Here is an 18,154-nt window from a genome sequence, read left to right as displayed (position 1 = left end):
GATGGGGGTGGGTGGTCCTTGGACTTCCCACAGGGCAGGGAACCCTGATTGCTCTTTGGGCTGATGAGGGAGGGGGACTTGACCGGGGGGAGGAGGAGGGAAGTGGGAGGCGGTGGCGGGGAGGAGGCAGAAATCTTTAATAAATAAATAAATAAAAGAACTGCAGCACGCCGCTCCCGCCAGCAGAAGAGACGACCGCAACAGGATTCTTCTCAGAACACACTTTATTGGAGCACTTACACTTGAGGTTGTAAAGAGGCAAAAGATCCCGTCCCCGTGACGCAGAAGAATATATACGGTGCCAGACAAAGCCCTGACGTGTCATCAACCCAATGGCTCAGGCCAGAATGGAGTGATCGTGCTTAAATTATGATTGGCCAGATCGGATGGCCAGATCGAAATACTCCCCGCGTTGGGGGGGGGGCTCGCGGGCGCATGCGCTGTGGGCGCGCATGCGCACAAGTTGCTCACAAGCTGTCAAGTTTGACGTGGAACAGCAAATGGCACCCAGGCCCCGTGCCCCTGACATGACAGCGCCATGGTGCGCGCTACATCTCCGCGCGCTACAAAGAACTATTTTGTGTGCACATGTATGTACCAGCATCTGACACAGTGTATGTGTGGAGGTAAGAGGGCAACCTGCAGATGGTTCTTTTTGCCATGTGGCTCTTGGGAACACAACTCAGGTCATCATGAGGTGACTACCACACTGGCTTCTACTTTTTAAAATTAAGTGGGCTGGTTGTATGTTGCTGTCATATCTGCCATCTTCATATACCCTACTCTTTGATCAAAATGTTTTCAGGGTTTCTTACGGCCACAGCTGTGCTAAGGCCACTTCTATCTGCACTATCTTTTCCTAAACATCACATACTCAAATCCTGCCAGACATTTTTTCCAAAGGCGCTGATCTCACCAGAGTCTTCTCATCAGTCTCTACTGGTCTATAGGTGTTTAGGTGACTGTGGAGGAGACACTGAGGAGAAGGCTTTGAGGTTTCCAGAGCTCATGCCGTCCCCAGTTAGCTCTCTCTGCCTCCTGTCTGGGGATGAGAAAGCTCTCAGTTACTGCTCCAATGCCATGCCTGCTGCCATACTCCTTGACACGATGGTCACAGACCCTTTAGAACACTCTGGGAATGTGAACCCCAAATTAAATGCTCTCTTTTGTAAGTTGCCTTGGTCAGGTTTTATTTTTGCCACAGCAATGTAAAGATAACTAAGACAGTGCCTTCTTTTTGTAATTCAATACATAGATTGCTAATAATTTACAAAGATCTGTTTTATTTTCAAATCTTTACTTACACAGACTTGGCAGCACATTTCTCCTTAGCTTTCATTGTAAGATAATTTCTCAAAGCTTAAAATTAGGTATTTTAATATGTCACAAGTAAACATGGAAAGATGAGTTTATATTTTAGGGAAAATCTTCCATTATTGTACAAACACTGATATTTACAATATTCTTAATGTTGGTATATACAATATAGCATAACATCTAAATGTACAAAAGTTTTAAATCATTTCATTGTTGTAGAACGCTGTTAAATGCTAAGTGCTGAAAAACTCTCAAAAACTGCCAATATTGTAGGAAAAAGCAACAAGTTCATACACTGTCATGCAGTATCTTACACAAAACACAACTGTGCAAGTCAACTCCAATCTACACACATAAAGGCAAATGACTCAGCTGCATAAACCATGCTAAAATCTAACTACAATTTCAGAGTTCACATGCTAAAGCAGACCGTTGTTTTCTTTGTCATGTTTTGTTTTAAAGATAGGCTCTTACTATGTAGTCCTACTCCTGGAATTCATCATGTAGACCAGGCTGACCTCAAACTCAGAGGTCCACCTGTCTCTACTTCTGAGTTCTGGGATTAAAGGTGTGTGCCGCCACACAGGGCTCAATTTTATAATATGTGAAACAGGAATATGAATGGTGAGAACATTTACTGAATTCCTAGAAAGCTACTGGGAAACCTCAGAGGAAACAAACCAGGCATTTCCCTGGGACTCACGGGTATATGACAGAAACACCGAAGGAGGAGAATAAAAGCCACCCACGTGCTGTGGGTTAATTTCACCTTTAACATTTAGTTTCATTTAGAATCCTTTAAGTTCCTCTTGGATATTTTTATTTTCTTGTGATTTAGTGGGGGCAATAAGGGAATGAGGTAGCTTAGAAGAAATACCAGAAAGCGAAATTCCCGTAAATGAAAGCACACATAAATCCTTTTCAGGAAAGGTCAGGAAATAATAACCTAAGTACAATACATTATTCTCCTAACAGTGATTTTTTTGGGGGCATATTAAAAATATATATTAAGTTGTAAGAGCGTTATTAAAGAACAGGAAAGTGGAGATGCAGATCAAATTTCTGTATTAAATTTGTTAATGCTGATAGAGTATGTTTATCAAAATGTGTGCTTTTCTTTGTGCTTCTGTGAAGGTATTCTGCCTTCATGCCATGTGACACTTGGTGGTAGAGGTGAGAGAAGAAAAAAGAAACACCGGGTGGCCAGCTCTACTACTGATAAGAAATCCACATGGGATGCCTGCGGATGACGGGCAAGCGTGTCATACAGGCAGGAGGGCAATTAGGTGGCTTCTGCTGGCACAGAACGGGGCAGCACTCTTGGGCATACTGGTTCTATCGGCTTCTCCATTGCACTCAAACCCAGAGAGACATACGGGGAAAGGTAACCTAAAAAGCAGGACAGCTCAGACTGGCATTCTGAGGCTGCCATCTTCTTTGTCCTGAGAACTGAAGAGGCAGAAGGAGCTTGCAGTCTGCATGTCACAGCCCTCACCTACCCCATCTGGGAGCAGGGGCACTCTGTGGAGAAACAACTGCGGGGACATCTGAGTGGGTCTGTGTACCACTCTCAGTAAGTGATACAACCATCTTACACCTAGGAGCTGTGAGGACGGACGGATAAAGGGGCTTGAGAAAGAAAGGAGCTTTACCCTGTGAAGTGTGGCACAAGCTGTAAAAGTAGAAACCAGGATAAAAATGTCTACCTATCTGTCTCTCTCCCAGGACTGAATGGTAGTGAGCAATGTCCTGAGTTCTGGCTAGGATGGGCAAGAACAAAGCGCTACTGGGCAGAGTGACAAAGATAACCTGGAGGTGGTGGGAAGGGACAGGGAACATTAGCTGCATTTTCCCGAGGCCTCTGAATACAGACAGGGCAAGCTATCCATTAGGCACAGTGTCTCAGACTCCCAGGGCATGCAACCAAAATTTTACTTCATTTTTTAGTAAAAATAATATAAATTTTAAAGGACTATTTTAATTCAAAATATGAATACTGTCACTGTATACAAACACAATTATAAAATATAAATTTAAATTTCATACAGAAGGGGTCCGAGTGGGCAAAAGTACTTGGGGCCTGAAAAGCTCATGAGCTGTGAGCACAGGGTCAAACCAACTGCAGCAATGGGAGCTCCAGGCCATTTTTCAGCACTGGAGAAGAATGCCAAGGCTAACTGAGGGCATTTGTTTTCTTGAGTACTATTTTTGAAGAACACCAGTCTAACAGAGGAGAAGTACTATTATTAATTTTCCTTACCCAAGGCAGAACAAGACACAAGTTTTAAGCTCATTATTTAACAGCTATGTTCTTCAGAGAGGCAGAACTTGGGATGAAGGTCTCAGGTGTCTCTGGTCCTCCACTTCTGCACACACTGTTGGGATGGGCTTTTCTCTAGGAACCTGCTTCATCAACTTCTGTGTTGCATGCCTCCTTGGGTCCAGACTCATCTGTGCTTCTTTAAGGCCTTGGAGGCCAAGGTTGGCAAGGCCAGCATGGGGGCCATCCGCAGTTGTCCAAGCATGTAGATACTACTGTAAGAGAGAAGAAAGCACCATGGAAAACAGACGGGACACAACAGGAGACAAATGATAAGTCTGAATGTTCTCAATTCAAGCTGCTAAAGACTGGTAAAGAAAGCACATATCTTTAATCCCAGCACTAGGGAGCTAGAGGCAGGCAGGTATCTGTGAGTTCAAAGCCAGCCTTGTCACAGAGCTAGTTCCAGGGCAGCCAAAGAAACCCTGTCTCGAAAAACCACCCAAACAAACAACTCCTCCAAACAAAACAAAACAAAACAAAACAACTCACAAACCAACCAACCAAAAACCCTCAGTAAAGAAGGTAATTCCTGTGTGAAGTATTTCTGATAGTGGATCTGAGATATCTGCACTCTGTATATACTCCTCTGCATTTAAAAATATTTTGTAAGATAAATTATAAATGTATTCTATAGTGGAAAAAAAGACCCTCAAGGCCCTCCACTCTGACTACTGCCATCTTTGAAGTCCTTAAAATGTAGCTCAGGGTAGTGAAGATGATTAGCATGTGAAAAACTCAGATTTGACAAAGAACTCTTAACAACTCAGCAACATTCCAGGGAAACATCAATGCAGCAAGCTAATCCACAGCTCCTGGCTCTGCTGCACCAGCCTCTGGAGACACAGGTGAGGAGGGGAAGGGCACAAGAGAGTGAACTGCTACTGGCTTTTGTGGCCTGTGCTTGAAGAGACACCACCTTATAAAATTCAGCTCTGAATTTCAACTGAGACTCCTGGATTTAGAGATGTGACAGAATTAAGGTCTTATACCAAAGCTGGCACGAATTAGGTTGGGAGCGCTATTCCTAATTTTGTGCTTTGGAGTTCTTATACTTCCAGACTTCAAGGGGATTTTACAAAGTATGTTTCACTGTCCATATTAAATGTCCTCACGGGAATGGAAAAACTACTAGTTTCCTTTAAAAATATATACATTCATTTGGGAACTGTACAATCTTAAAATGAAGTTACAAAAGAAGCAACCTAAAAAAAAAATCAGCAAATAAAATCAGAGCTGGAATAACACTGGGAGGTTATATGTTATAGCCTCAGCTGTCCATAGGAACTTTGGACTAGAGAAAATAAACTCTATTTCTTTAAATTATATAGCCCAAATCCGATTCAGGCCACCTAAGACTGTGAGGCGACTCCATCCAGTGCTGCATTGTTCTTTGGCTACACCTGCAGTAACAAATTCAGTTTCAAGTTAACAAAACTGTCACTAGTAAGAGAACCTGGACAATGGGCAAACACCAGTTTTCCAGCTAACACAATATTCCCTAATTGGTCCTTGTAGTGATATTTTGTTTGTGTTTTAACAAATAAAGCTTGGGGGGCTGGAGAGATGGCTCAGAGGTTAAGAGCACTGCCTGCTCTTCCAAAGGTCCTGAGTTCAATTCCCGGCAACGACATGGTGGCTCACAACCATCTGTAATGAGGTCTGGTGCCCTCTTCTGGCCTGCAGACATACACACAGACAGAATATTGTATACATAATAAATAAATATTTTTTAAAAAGCAAATAAAGCTTGCCTGAAGATCAGAGTGCAGAGCTAAGCCACGAGTGGTGGCAACACCTTTAATCCCAGGACTCAAGCGAGAGGAATCTCTGAGTTCAAGGCCATCCTGGGCTACACTAGATTGATCCAGTCTCAAAGTGAAACTGAGTCAGGTAGTGGTGGCCCACACCTTTAATCCCAGCACTAGGGAGGTGGAGATCAGAAGTGATATGGCTGGGCAGAGAAAGGAATATAAGGCAGGAGGAGAGAAGAGCTCAGCACAGTCTGAGGATAGAGTCTGAGGCAGCAGTCTGAGGCAGCAGTCAGAGGGTGCAGTCAGAGGACACAGCTACTCTTGATGACCACTATATGAGAATAAGCCCATATCTCTTCCTTTTCACATTATTTATAATAGAAAAGTTTAGAATTTTATAGATTAAGAGAAAAAATATTTAAGTTGTATTGCTTTAAAATCTCAATTACTTATAGTAGCATGCTAAGATTAGAGCACAATGTCTTACTTTTAAAATATTACAAGAACAACTCCGTTGTCCTGTTCTCTTCAGCCAGTCCATTTTCTTCCTTGCTTTTGTAATTGGAAAGGAACAAATTTTCTATTTGGGTCAAGAATTCCTCAGCGATGAAGCAATTGGCTACTTTGCTTAGTGTTTTCCTTAGACACTCCAAAAGCTAGTTGAAAATAAAAAGTTTTACGTTTAAATACTTCAGTAGTAAGAGGGCTTGCCTAACTATCACAATTTCTTTTCAAACCCCAGTAATACTCAAATGAGAAACACCGCTCTCAACAGTCTCAGCTGCACTACTGGAATCGCTGCTGAAGGCGAGCTTAGCTCCCTCATAACTCTACAGGAAATCAACACATGCAAGCAGCGCTCCCAGCTCTGGCCAAATCTGTGATCTTTGCCCTTTGTAACCATACGCTTACATCCGCAGAGCCGCCTCTAAAGACTGAAGAGCAAACAACAGGAACAATGAAGCACACAGAACTGTGGGTCCAGGTATGAAGTCTGGAGACCAGAAACAAGGCTCAAAACTGAGCTCCAGCACAGTCACCAGACAAATGAACAGAGACAGAGACGGGAACAACAGAGAACTAAGTACATAGTTTTAGGCCAGTTTTCCTGGAGATGCACACATTGGTTTTTCAATAGTATGTAGACAAATGTAGCAAAAAGAACTTAGTGTGTTTATTCTTTCTGGATATTCCCAAATAACTAAAACAAAAGTGTTGACAGTCTATTCATCTTGACCAGAAGTGTGTGTTGGGGGGGGGGGGGGGGCAGGGGTGCGGTTCTAAACCCTTATTTTCCAAGTACTAAGTTAAAGCCAATGACCACTTAAACTTAAATTAGATTTATACTATATTTTTTTAAATGGCCAACTATTATGGTCAAAAGGAAAACATGGTACTTATGAATTTTAAAGAAAAGATCAAAGGTTCTTCATTGTACACAATTGTAACCTGCTAAGAAATATATCAGTCAACACTGACAAATGCACTCTAAAAGGGTATTATTTCTATGTATACCTTTAGCCAATAGAACACATTAATTTTACAAAGTATATTAATAAAGGAAAACAGAATGTATTCACAGAACAGTGGGGAAAACAAGAACAGCAGCTTTGGAATCTGAATAATCAAGTCTGTAGGTGGAGACTGCTCATTCGTGTCCCAGCCACCCAGACACAAACAAAAACACAGAAACTATATCAATTTCAACATTGTTTGGCCAGTAGCTTATGTATATTTCTAGCTAACTCTTACACCGTAGATTAACCCATTTCTATTATTTTGTGTATCACCATGAGGTTGTGGCCTACCGGTAAGGTTCTGGCTGGCTCTGCTCGCGTCTTTCTCCTTGTACTTTCTCTCTCTATCTCTGTTCAGATTTCCCACCTGGCTTTACTAAGCCACTGGCCGAAACATCTTCTTTATAACTAATGGTAATAAAGTATATTCATAGCACACAGAGGGGAAATCCCACATCAGAAGCCAATTAAAAATGAAGGCAGCTTACTTTCTGCAAACAAGTAAGGTCAGAATCCCGGCGAAAGATTCTATCCATGGGGACACTGCTGCAAGAAGGAATTTGAAAAGAAACTGGTGACAAAGACACTATTTGTTGTGCAACCAACTGTCCCTGATGCCAGACATCAGGATTCTGTATTGAATCTAGGCTTTTCTTTCTCTGATTCAATTTAATGAGAAAGACTGCAAATGTGGGGCCATCACAAACCGTAACACGTACCTATGGGAAAGCCTGTATTTCTCAATTATCCACCTTGTCTTTTCAAACACTAATTCCCACTGAGGTTCTTCTAACATCTGCTGGACTTCAAATTTGTAGGGTAAACCTAGAGGAGTATAAAGAAGCACACTGTCATCAACTCCAATCTCCTTTTCTGACAGTGCCATCAAAAGCACCGTGAAAGACAGGATGGCATCTCACTCATCACCCAGGCCAAGAGGCCTTTTCATCAGAAAAGGGCAGTATCAGTAACAAACTGGGACTGTTCTCGGCAAAGCAGGCATAGTACCTTCTGAGGTACAAGCCATTCCGCCCATGGGAACGCTGATCAGCAGGCAGCATTCCTAAGAAAAGCTGACAGAAGCACCAGGCGTTCAGACTGTGCAGTTCTTCTCAGTGGCTGTCTCCTGCCTCTCCTAGCTTCTACACAGAGCTGTCCGTACTTTACTAAGTACTCGAGGGTGTTGTCTAAGCTCTCTGGAATTCAGACTGGTCTCTGGTAACTTAGCCGTCTCAGCTCCACCACTTCCACTCAGGTTTGCCAGCTGCGTTTCTCTCCTGGTCACTAAAGTACAGCAACCTGGGCTTAACTGATTTGTTCCCATCTTCTAGCAACCATCTTCCTTCACAGCCTGAATTACATCCTAAGTAAAATACTACTGTTTTGTATATTTTGCCTACTATTTTGGTTGATTCAAAAAAGTCCTTATTACTTCATTTTAGCCAGAAACAAAATTACATAAATGTTAAATTATTAAATTCTAATGAATAAAATGTGAATAGTCATATGTCCTCAGTACCAACTAATTGTATTAGATATGATTGGAATAGAGGCTCATAACCAAAACTCAGAAGACTGAGATCGGACTTAAAGTGAAGAAAAGTTTATTGTAATGCTTTGTGTTGTAACTTTTATAAATTATAGTTAAGCTGAGGAATCATGTGCTTTATGTGCTATACTCAGTAGGGCATTCTGAACTATTCCTGATATTACTCACTCAAAAAAAAATTCTCAGTGCTGATTAGGTGGTACTAAGGATATAAAAATAATAATCAACAGTCAACAGTGCTGAGACTTTTACAGAACATCAAAGATAATTAAGAATAAAGAGAAATTAATTATTAAGCAAACATTCATTTAGAATCTACTTTATGCCAGGCCCCACACTGGAAGCTGGATAGAAAAGTGAGTAAATACACTCTGTGGTGTCAGAGGAAAGGGAATGGTGCAAATGTAGTTCACACAGAAACACACACCCAGAGAAATCTGAGCCTCCACCCAGCTCTTTACAAAGTTCCCTCCCTGCCTTTCTTTGTCTGCAGACAGAGCTGCCCACAACAGTTACCAGGAGATACACATCCCAGAGAAACTAAGCTGGGTAGTTGGCTACGTCAAACTAGTTCTTTCTTGAGACAGATGAGACTTGGGAGATCTGAAGTCAGTTTGCCTTTGGGAATCCTAATATCCCAGGAGGTAATACAAGGATGGGTTATGGTTTTGTTTATTTGCATGCCATAGCAGAGAAAGCAAGAATGGATTTATGAAAATATTTGTATGAGAAAAGAACTGTGTTTTAGTTCTACAATATCTCCAGTGCCCAATATATACACACTTCCTATGCACACAAAGTCTCCAGTGCTCACGATCACTGCCTGCTCTAACGTTTCTCCATTTTCTTCCTTTTGTCTAAGGACATGGTAACACTAGAATGAAAGGGAAGAGGGTACTTTAACTAGGTGATATGCAATCAGTCCTTGGCTGATACACACACTTTCGCATCAAATAGTTTTACACAGTTATAAGTTCTTTGAGGACAGGGACAGTAAGAAGTTATTACTGTCGAAACTTACGATAAGCACCATCATGGCTAACTTCTTCACTTATAACCAAGCAGGTAATCTGGGAGTATGGCAAAGAGTTACTTCGATTATATGGACTAACAATCATCCCAATGAACTTTGCTCCTCCTCTGGAGAAGTAACTCTGCAATGAAAAGTATAATTAATTTCAATGATCATGGCTCTGACTGATAGTTAACTGGAGGAAAGAAAACAAACAAAAAAGGGCCCTATCTAAATAGCAGCAACTGAATGAAATGTCCTATGTACTCATTTCAGGCCCAAACTGTTCACCTTCATCAGAGACACTCCTTAAAAATACAAACAGCATGGCTGGGAGCTGGCTTAGGATACAATAGGTTTCACCTATTCAGAATCCGCAGAATACGCCTGTCATAACCAGTTATGGGCACCTGTAACTTGTAGCCTTAGTACTGGGGAAGGGGAAGGGAAGACGGCAGGACTGCTGGGTACCAGCTTAGCTACAGGGTCAGTGAGAAATCCCATCTCATGGGAATAAAATGGAAAGCGTCAGAACAGGACCAAATGTTCTCCCCTGGCTCATGTGCAAACACAGAGGAGTGTGTGCCTCACCTCACAAACATACATACAAAATTGAGAACAAAAGGACAACAGAAGTGCCGCATATAGGTGTGGTGGTACACATCTATCTCAGTACTTACAAGGCTGAGACAGGAGAATGCAAAATTACCACGAGTTCTAGGCCAGTCTGGGCCCACAGATTAGCCTTTGTCAAACAAAACAAAACATATACCACAAATGTTTTTACATACTATGATGTCAAATCGTTTGACTGTAATTCTTATTAATGTGGCAATAATTTATGAATAGCTACCTACATAGAAAATACCACAGTAGGCGGGGCAGTGGTGGCTCACACCTTTAATCCCAGCACTTGGGAGGCTGAGGAAGGTGGATCTCGGTGAGTTCAAGGCCAGTCTGGTCTACAGTGCAAGTTCCAGGACAGGTCCCAGAGATACAGAAAAATCCTGTCTCGAAAAAATGAAAGGAAAGAAAAGAAAGGGGGGGGGGGGAATACACATTAAACCTAACAGTGAGTAAAAATACAACTTGTTTTTTTACAAAGAGATATATCAATGTTTCTAATTACTACAGTTAAGACAAAGTTATAACAAGTCTAGTCCTACTTCTTCCTGACAGTTTTTAAGGGCTCTAGGAGCTTGTACACACACACACACACACACAAAACCTGCCTATACTCAATTGTTGACTTTCCCAATGCTTACTGATTTAATACGAAAAAAGCAAGTTATTTCAAAACTGAAGATGTAAAGAATGTTAGTGTAAAGCTAAAAATAACAGATGTTTTATTTCACAAAAATCAACAGGAGGATGTATAATAATTTACAAAATGTAGGTACATAATACTATAAACACACCTGGTATTTAGCTTGCGTGTCAATATCTCGTAAAGATGGATTCGGATCAAAAGCAGGATGAGAATGGTACCACCCAATAACACTGTAGCCTCTCAGAGCCAAGGTTTCTGAAGCCTGTGTTTGTGATACAGGATCCATCTCGCATTGTAGTCCTGTGCTCAGACTGTTACACGGTTCTGCTGCACAGACCTGTAAAGGATTTTTCTTACATTATAGTGAAATCCCACCAATTCGATTACTTGCCAAATAAACCCCAAAAGTGAGATTGTAGTCTTTGAACTCAGGTAGCATTTTTCTAATCTAAAAGGCATGATAATGGTTAGTTTTCTAGGCTGCACCATAACACCTACCCAAAGGCATTTTCAAAAATTCCCATTACATATGAAAATAATTTCAGCAGAATGAAGTCCGCCAGCATTTACCCACAAGCACTAGAATACATTACTGCACTTAAAAGTTGTAGCTTTTCACTGGGGAAGGTAGTGGGTAGCCAAGGCTGGCAAAATCCTCTTCCTCTTGATAGGAAACAGATGTTCAGTAAATGGAACGCTAAGTCACTTCTGAATACTTAGCTTTCTATACTTGCATACTCTCACATGTCCTGATAAAAATCAGTATTTTAATTATACTTTCTGAATTATATAAAATATTTGGTATGGCAGCAAGACTTGGTAACTGAACTGCTTGAAACATTAAGACTTACTTCAAGGGTCTTCTCAGCCTCTGAGTATCTTCCTCCTAACAGCCCAATCACCTCCGCCATAGACACGTGAGCATGCTACGGGGAAACAGGACAGACTCAGACCTTATCCACACACACACCAACGAAGAATCCTAGGACAGCTGCACAGCGGCAGCTGCGCTGCTCTGAACAGAGACAGCAAGGAGCTGGCAGCGGGGCTTGAAGCAGGGGACTCAGGCGTCAGTCCCTTCCTGCTGCCATCAAGCTTTGAAGCACACAGAGGAAGGTGGAACTTTTTTACTTAAAAGGAAGATACCATTTGCTATCAAAGGACAGAGTGAATCCCTCCAGAACCTCCTGTAGTCAGTGACCTCAAACACACACAACTGCTAGAGGGTCTGCAGTAAAGGGCGCACAAGGAGCCTCTGGGATTTACATGTAGTGGATGTCAGTCATCTACCAGGCAGCAGACACAGGATATTAGAAAATGGGTGACAATCTGCAAAACTCACGGCCATTTATTTTTTTCTAAAATATGGAAACGTGCAATTGTCTGCCTTTCCTTCAAAAGAAAAGAAATTAGATTTCTTATAAATCTGAAATATAAGTCTTCCACTTTCTCTTAGGCCTATAAAAAATGAATAATGGAAATTCAAGAACAGAAACCAGAATAACTAAGTGAAGTACAATAGGTTATCCTTACCAAATCCATTATTAATAATGCTTCTGAAGCTACTTTCACCTGAAATGGCTCCTGGAATATATAAAAAAAAGGAGAACATAAAAACATAAAATACAACAACAAAAGCCAAACAAAAAAACCCCCAAAAAGCACAAAAGCATAAAAACAAAAACATTTTGTTCTCAGAGTTGGAATATCCACCCTTTTCTTCTTACCCACCAAGTTTTCATCATTAATCAAAGTTCAGTACAAATGAGACTTAAAAACAACTAAGCCTCAAAGTCCTAGCAGCAAACTGCTCTTCCCTCCCACCTTCTGCCCGGCTGGGTCACCGATCCTTACTATATACCCTGCTGTGTCCAATTCACCCGTACACTTGCCTCACACAAACGGTAAAGAGTATTTCCTCTCCCATGGGGACATTATTTGTGATTACTCATTGATATCAATACCTGCTTTTCTTCACTGAAAAAATTACAAGGTATCAGTTGGAAAGGATCAAGTGAGCTGAAAAAGAAAAAAAGATTAATCACTAATTTGAAAAACTAGTAATAATATAACCTCAAACCTCTGCCTGTTTGAACAAATATTAGAGCAGGAGAGCCCTACTAAGGAGGAGCCACATGTCCTTTTAGGTCTGACAGAAAGCAGGAACTCTGGGACAAAGCAACTTCAGCAACTGAAGGAGCTGGTGAGCAGATGCAGCTCTTCAACTGAAGGAGATAGTGTAAGTTCAGGGACAAAGCTATTACCCCAACAGGAGTTCAGGAAGTTCAAGTAGCAAGTTTCTCAAAACAGCTTGTCAGGCTGTTGTGATATATGCCTTAAACCCCACTGCTCAGGAGGCAGGGCCAGCCTGGTCTCCAGAGGGAGCTCTAGGCCAACCAGGGATGCATACTGAGACTGTCTCAAAGGAAACACATGCACACCAATACTTGTCAGTATCCTAACAGATCCACTATAGCGGGACTCAATAAATACTTTCTAAACGAAGGGCAACAAGCAAGTCTATTACACAAACCAAAGCAAACAGAAAGCCCTACGACATTATTTCAGAACGTAAAGAGATGGAGAGGGGAATCTAAGCAAAGCCAAATACAAAAGCAGGTGCAAACCAGAAAAAAGGCTTTGACCACTAAAAATTAAGTTTCAAAGAAGATAGCAGAACAATTTTTAAAATTTACTATTGTTTTTAGATTTATAAAATTTTACTTTATGTGTGCAAGTGTTTTGCCTAAATTAGATATGTATGTGTAACTGATACCCACGAAGGTCCAAAGGATGTCAGATCCCTTAGAATCAGTTACGGATGGTTGTGAGCCTCCATATGGGTGCCGGGAACGGAACCTAGGTCCTCTGCAAGAGTAGTGAGTGCTCCTAATGACTAAGCTGTGTCTAGGTATCAGAACAATGTTTATAGACAGAAAAGCAACTGGAAATGTTTCTATGAAGACAACTTGCAAAGAGCAGCATGCTGAATTCCCATCTGACAAAGAGTCTGTGAGGAAGGGTATGTTTTTAATAAGGCTTCTGTCCCAGGGCCCAAAACATGTAGGAATTTTAAAAACTGAATAAAAAGATCTCTAAATGAACTGAATGAAAAGTAAGATGGGTGAGATAGGCCATGCTTGTGATCCCAGCACCTGGGTGGTAGGAGCGGAAGGATCAGTGGTTTAAGGTCATTCTCTGCTATACCTCAAGTTTGGGACCACTTTGGGACAGACTGTGTCAAAACAACAAAACAAAATGACTCCCTCCCCCCAAAAAACTAACGGTTTATGCACTGGAGAAATGGCTTGAGGGTAAGAGTACTGGCTGCTTTCGCAGAAGACCAAGGTTTGATTCCCAGTGCCCACATGGTAGTTCACAACCATCTGTTACTCTAGTTCCAGGGATCCAACACACTCTTCTAGTTGCCAAGGCCATCAGGCATGCACCTACATGTAGATAAAACAGCCATACCATAAAAAACAAACAAACAATAATAATGCAGACTGAGACAGACTGGAAATGTTGGAGAGAGAATACACTTAAGGATGTCTGTGGACTTAAATTATACAGACAAGAGCAGGTTGGTATTTCTTGAAGGGCTGCTGAGGATGGCTACAGACACTTCACGGACAAAACACAAACAGTTCACACTGGAAAGAGGAGCATTAGATACTGAATACCGGTAACGTTCTAGATGAGCAAAGAGGTAATTAATATCAATGGATTCATGAATAATGTTACAGTAAGTGTACATGCAGTGTTGGTGGGAATGATTTGTTGCAAACTAGACACTACCATTTTCAAATCTGTGTTTTAAGCAAGATATCTATGATCTGTATTGTGAATAAGATAAAGGCATATGGGTTAGCTGTGCTAAAGTGCATTAGATGGCTGAACAGCGATTTCCGAGGCTTATTCCAGTAGACCTTTTTATCATGTGATCGATAATAGAAAAAGTAACAACTTTGTTGCAATGCAGATGAATCAATGCAAAAAGTACAAAAATTGAGAAAAGTTGCGTGTGGATTTAAAAGGTTCCTGGCAAGACAGAACAGCTTAAAAATAACAATAAAGCTAAATTCCACAGAGATTCAGAAAATAAAATTTGGAAGGCGTCTAGGCTTATTAATGTCTTTTTTTTTCCTTTTTTAAAAAAATACTTAGCCCATTTGTCCACAGGGTAAGGTTCAATTTCCATTTTGCAGAGGTAACAGACAATGTGCTGAGTTACACTACCAGGTCTAAGGACTCCTGGGCCTAAATCAGTTTTCACACTAGGTAGCATGACCAAATACTACATGGCCACTTCTCTGTCACTCACTCGGTTTTTCTAAGGTAAAATGGACACGATACTCACACTACAAAGGGTTATCAAGGGATTGAGTGTGCTCACATAAAGTACTTAAAACACAGCAAGCAACGTAGCCACTTTAATTATTTTATAAACGAGGAAGCAGGCCCTGCCAAGGAAAACAACTGCTGCAGCATATAGTACTACTACTTGTGTTTGGATAAGTAAAGCTTGCCTGAAGATCAGAGGGCAAAGCAGTCATCCTAGTCAGCCATACAGGCACACACCTTTAATTCCAGGACTCGGGAGACAGAGGCAAGGCTACCCTGGGCTATAAAAGAGTGAGTCAGTCTATAAGAGAAACAAACAGCTCACACAAGGGTGATCCCAGCAGCTGGGATCACACGCCTTTAATCCCAGCACTAGGGGGTTGGAGACAGGAGCGATATGGCTGGGTGGAGAGACAGGAACTCAGTTGAGTGTGCAGTCTTCAGGATTCGTGAGCATAGCATCTCATCGGTCTGAGGTCTTTGCTTTTCTGATCTTCAGAAAATTTGAACCCAAATAGCTGTCTCTGGGTTTTTATTATTTGTGCTACAACAGCATTTCTTAATATCTTGCTTTGAAAAGTGAAAGGCCAAAGCAAGATATCTAGAAAATCAAGGAATTCAATGTACTCAGACAATTCTACAAATTAAAATTTTCTTTCCTTCCTTCCTTCCTTCCTTCCTTCCTTCCTTCCTTCCTTCCTTCCTTCCTTCCTTCCTTTTCTTTCTTTGACAAGGTTTCTCTGTGTATCTTTGGCTATTCTGGAACTCGCTTTGTAGACCAGGCTGGCCTCAGGCTCAAAGAAATTCACCTGCCTCTGCCTCCCAAGTGCTGGGATTAAAGGCGTGCGCCACCATGCCTGGTCACCTCCAGGTACATCGTACACAAAGCATCTACCGAAGCTACTGGTTATTTGTTCAAGTATTTCTTAACCGTGTGTGTTAAGTTAAGAAAATACATTATATAACACTGTACCTTTTCGGTAGTTTTGAAACTTTTGAAGATTTAACAGGTTTGCACTTTTCCTCTTCTCTTCTTTTTGCCAACTCTTCCGCAGACAGATGCTAAAACAAAATCGCCAAAGAGTTCATCAGCTTCTCATGCAGAAGAAATCAAACAGTTAAGGACACGTGAGAGCAAGACGGACCAAGTCAGTATGCACTGCTTCCTTACTACTAATAAATACTGGGCCATAACTTTTAAAATTACGCCAAAATATATAGCCTTATCACAATGAAATTGTGTTTCTTCTCCTGACTTGCCCATTTCAATCAAGGGTATCAGTCCTTGAGTTCCAAAAACCTCCAAATCTTTATTTCTCATTTCTGGTTTCCAGGGCTCAGGTGGCTAACTTTTCTTTACAACTTACGACGCCACCGTGTATAATGAATGCAGATTTCAACGGCTGAGGGTGGAGACTGGTGGTAGAGTGGTACCCTGTCTATCATGCATGAGACCCTGGTCTCATCTCTGGCACAGTGGGAGTGAGATGCCCCAACAGCACAAAATTCTGGAGCGGAAGTGTATGGCTCTGCTCATTATCAGCCGAGAGACCTCTGCTGAGCTCTTCTTTAGAAAACAAATAATAGCAGCAGCAATCACTGTCACAGTGTGCTGTGAAGTTAATCACGCTAGTGTTCCTGATCTAGTCATTTCTACGACCACCCTACACTCTAATTGAACAGACTGTGCACCGTTCCCAGAACAGTAACGTTTCCTGTATCTGTACCTTTGCTTGTGCAACTCCCTCAGCCTAGAATGTTTCCATCTACATTTTGAGATGATTCTTCTCCTGATCCTTTGGTTCAAACTCTCATCACACTCTTTGGGAGTACCTCATATCCTTAGACCAACCTTATGGAAGGAACCATGGATTACTTATCAATATGCCAACAAGAGGACTCGGTGTAAGGTTAGGGACAGGAAAGTGGGGGAAGGAGCATGAGAAAGGTAACATTTATTGAGTACCTACAAGCAGGCTTACTGAATGACTAACGATAGGACCTTAATATACTTCATCTCATTTCTTTTAAATCCTTTCAGGATGAAGGGCCAGACCCTCACCCAGCCCCCACTTTGGCAGTCACAACAGACTGCAGAAAAGACCAGCAAGATGTAGGCCCCTGACTCAGGAGAATGTGCTGAGCCCCCGACCTTGCCCTAATTAATTATGGGGAAGAAGCTGCCAGAAGATTTCCTTATGGTAAGGAACCAATCAGAAGTTAGCTGGTGGCTCTGGCTATGCTCTGATAATGGTAGAATGCAGGAACCACCCCTGGTACAGCAATCTTTCTGCAGCTGCAGCTAACCAATCAACTTAGGACACCTTCCCTGGGTCTGAAGGTGTGCCAATCCTGAAAAGATTCCCCAGACGCCCCCCCCCCCCACAACTGCTTAAATTACCCCCCAAAAATGCCCTGCCCCACTGTGGCTCCAGGTCTCTCCTACTCCACCCGCTGTGTCAGACAGACAGAGGACCAAGTTAACTTGTAATTTAAAAGACTCTGCTTTTGCATCAGACCTGGTCTCTTGGTGGTTTTTGGTGGTTCAGACTCTGGGCACAAGAAGAGAGGTATCATTCACATTTCATAAATTAAAATTTGAGATTTAGTGCAGTTAAGTAGTTACTTGAGACAACAAAACTAATAAAAATATATTTATGCCTTCTTTCCACTCTACTACACTAATTATCTACAACTAATTCTATATGTAAACACATGTGTGCATGTGTGTATGTATGCATGCATATTTGTTGCCTATGTTTCCTTTCAGGGTCCCAATTTCTATAGAAATAACACTTCAATATTTATAATTAAGTATGCCTAAAGTTTAGAACACTATTTTAATTGGTTTCACAAACATTATTCAAAGGAACATCAGTTAATGAAATGAATAGAGCACACCAACTCCTTAGTCTGGCACTTATTCTTGACTTAGAGATAAAGAATAAAAAGTCTGAGTGCAAGTCAGACTCCTAGTTAACTGTACTACAGATACCTCTGATTTGGAAACTTTTCAATAAACTGACAATGGAACAGGACACACACTTCAACAATGAAATTAGTATAATATA

The 18,154-nt window shown here is 41.4% G+C and overlaps 1 protein-coding gene across 8 annotated transcripts in view; it reads right to left on the bottom strand.

Moving 5' to 3' along the window:
* Positions 1-1,263: 1,263 nt before the first annotated feature.
* Mysm1 (Myb like, SWIRM and MPN domains 1) overlaps positions 1,264-18,154 on the bottom strand; it is a 38,609-nt gene continuing 21,718 nt past the window's right edge. For 2 of the 8 annotated variants that reach the window (XM_050136148.1, XM_050136151.1), the window contains 10 exons: positions 16,057-16,145; positions 12,704-12,758; positions 12,273-12,323; positions 11,591-11,665; positions 10,888-11,076; positions 9,479-9,611; positions 7,628-7,733; positions 7,397-7,454; positions 5,879-6,047; positions 1,264-3,852 (listed from right to left, as the gene is read on the bottom strand). In XM_050136148.1, coding sequence (XP_049992105.1) covers positions 5,889-6,047; positions 7,397-7,454; positions 7,628-7,733; positions 9,479-9,611; positions 10,888-11,076; positions 11,591-11,665; positions 12,273-12,323; positions 12,704-12,758; positions 16,057-16,145 — 915 coding nt within the window. In that variant the 3' untranslated portion in view covers positions 1,264-3,852; positions 5,879-5,888. Of the gene's footprint in view, positions 3,853-5,878; positions 6,048-7,396; positions 7,455-7,627; positions 7,734-9,478; positions 9,612-10,887; positions 11,077-11,590; positions 11,666-12,272; positions 12,324-12,703; positions 12,759-16,056; positions 16,146-18,154 lie in introns of those variants that run through there. The other 6 variants (XM_050136150.1, XM_050136153.1, XM_050136152.1 and 3 more) reach the window with 6 other exon arrangements.

This window comes from Alexandromys fortis, unplaced genomic scaffold (assembly GCF_014885135.2).
Source record: "Alexandromys fortis isolate MF-2015 unplaced genomic scaffold, M_Fortis_MF-2015_v1.1 scaffold_13, whole genome shotgun sequence".
NCBI classification, from domain to species: domain Eukaryota; kingdom Metazoa; phylum Chordata; class Mammalia; order Rodentia; family Cricetidae; genus Alexandromys; species Alexandromys fortis.
This window is presented reverse-complemented; position numbering and strand designations above follow the sequence as displayed.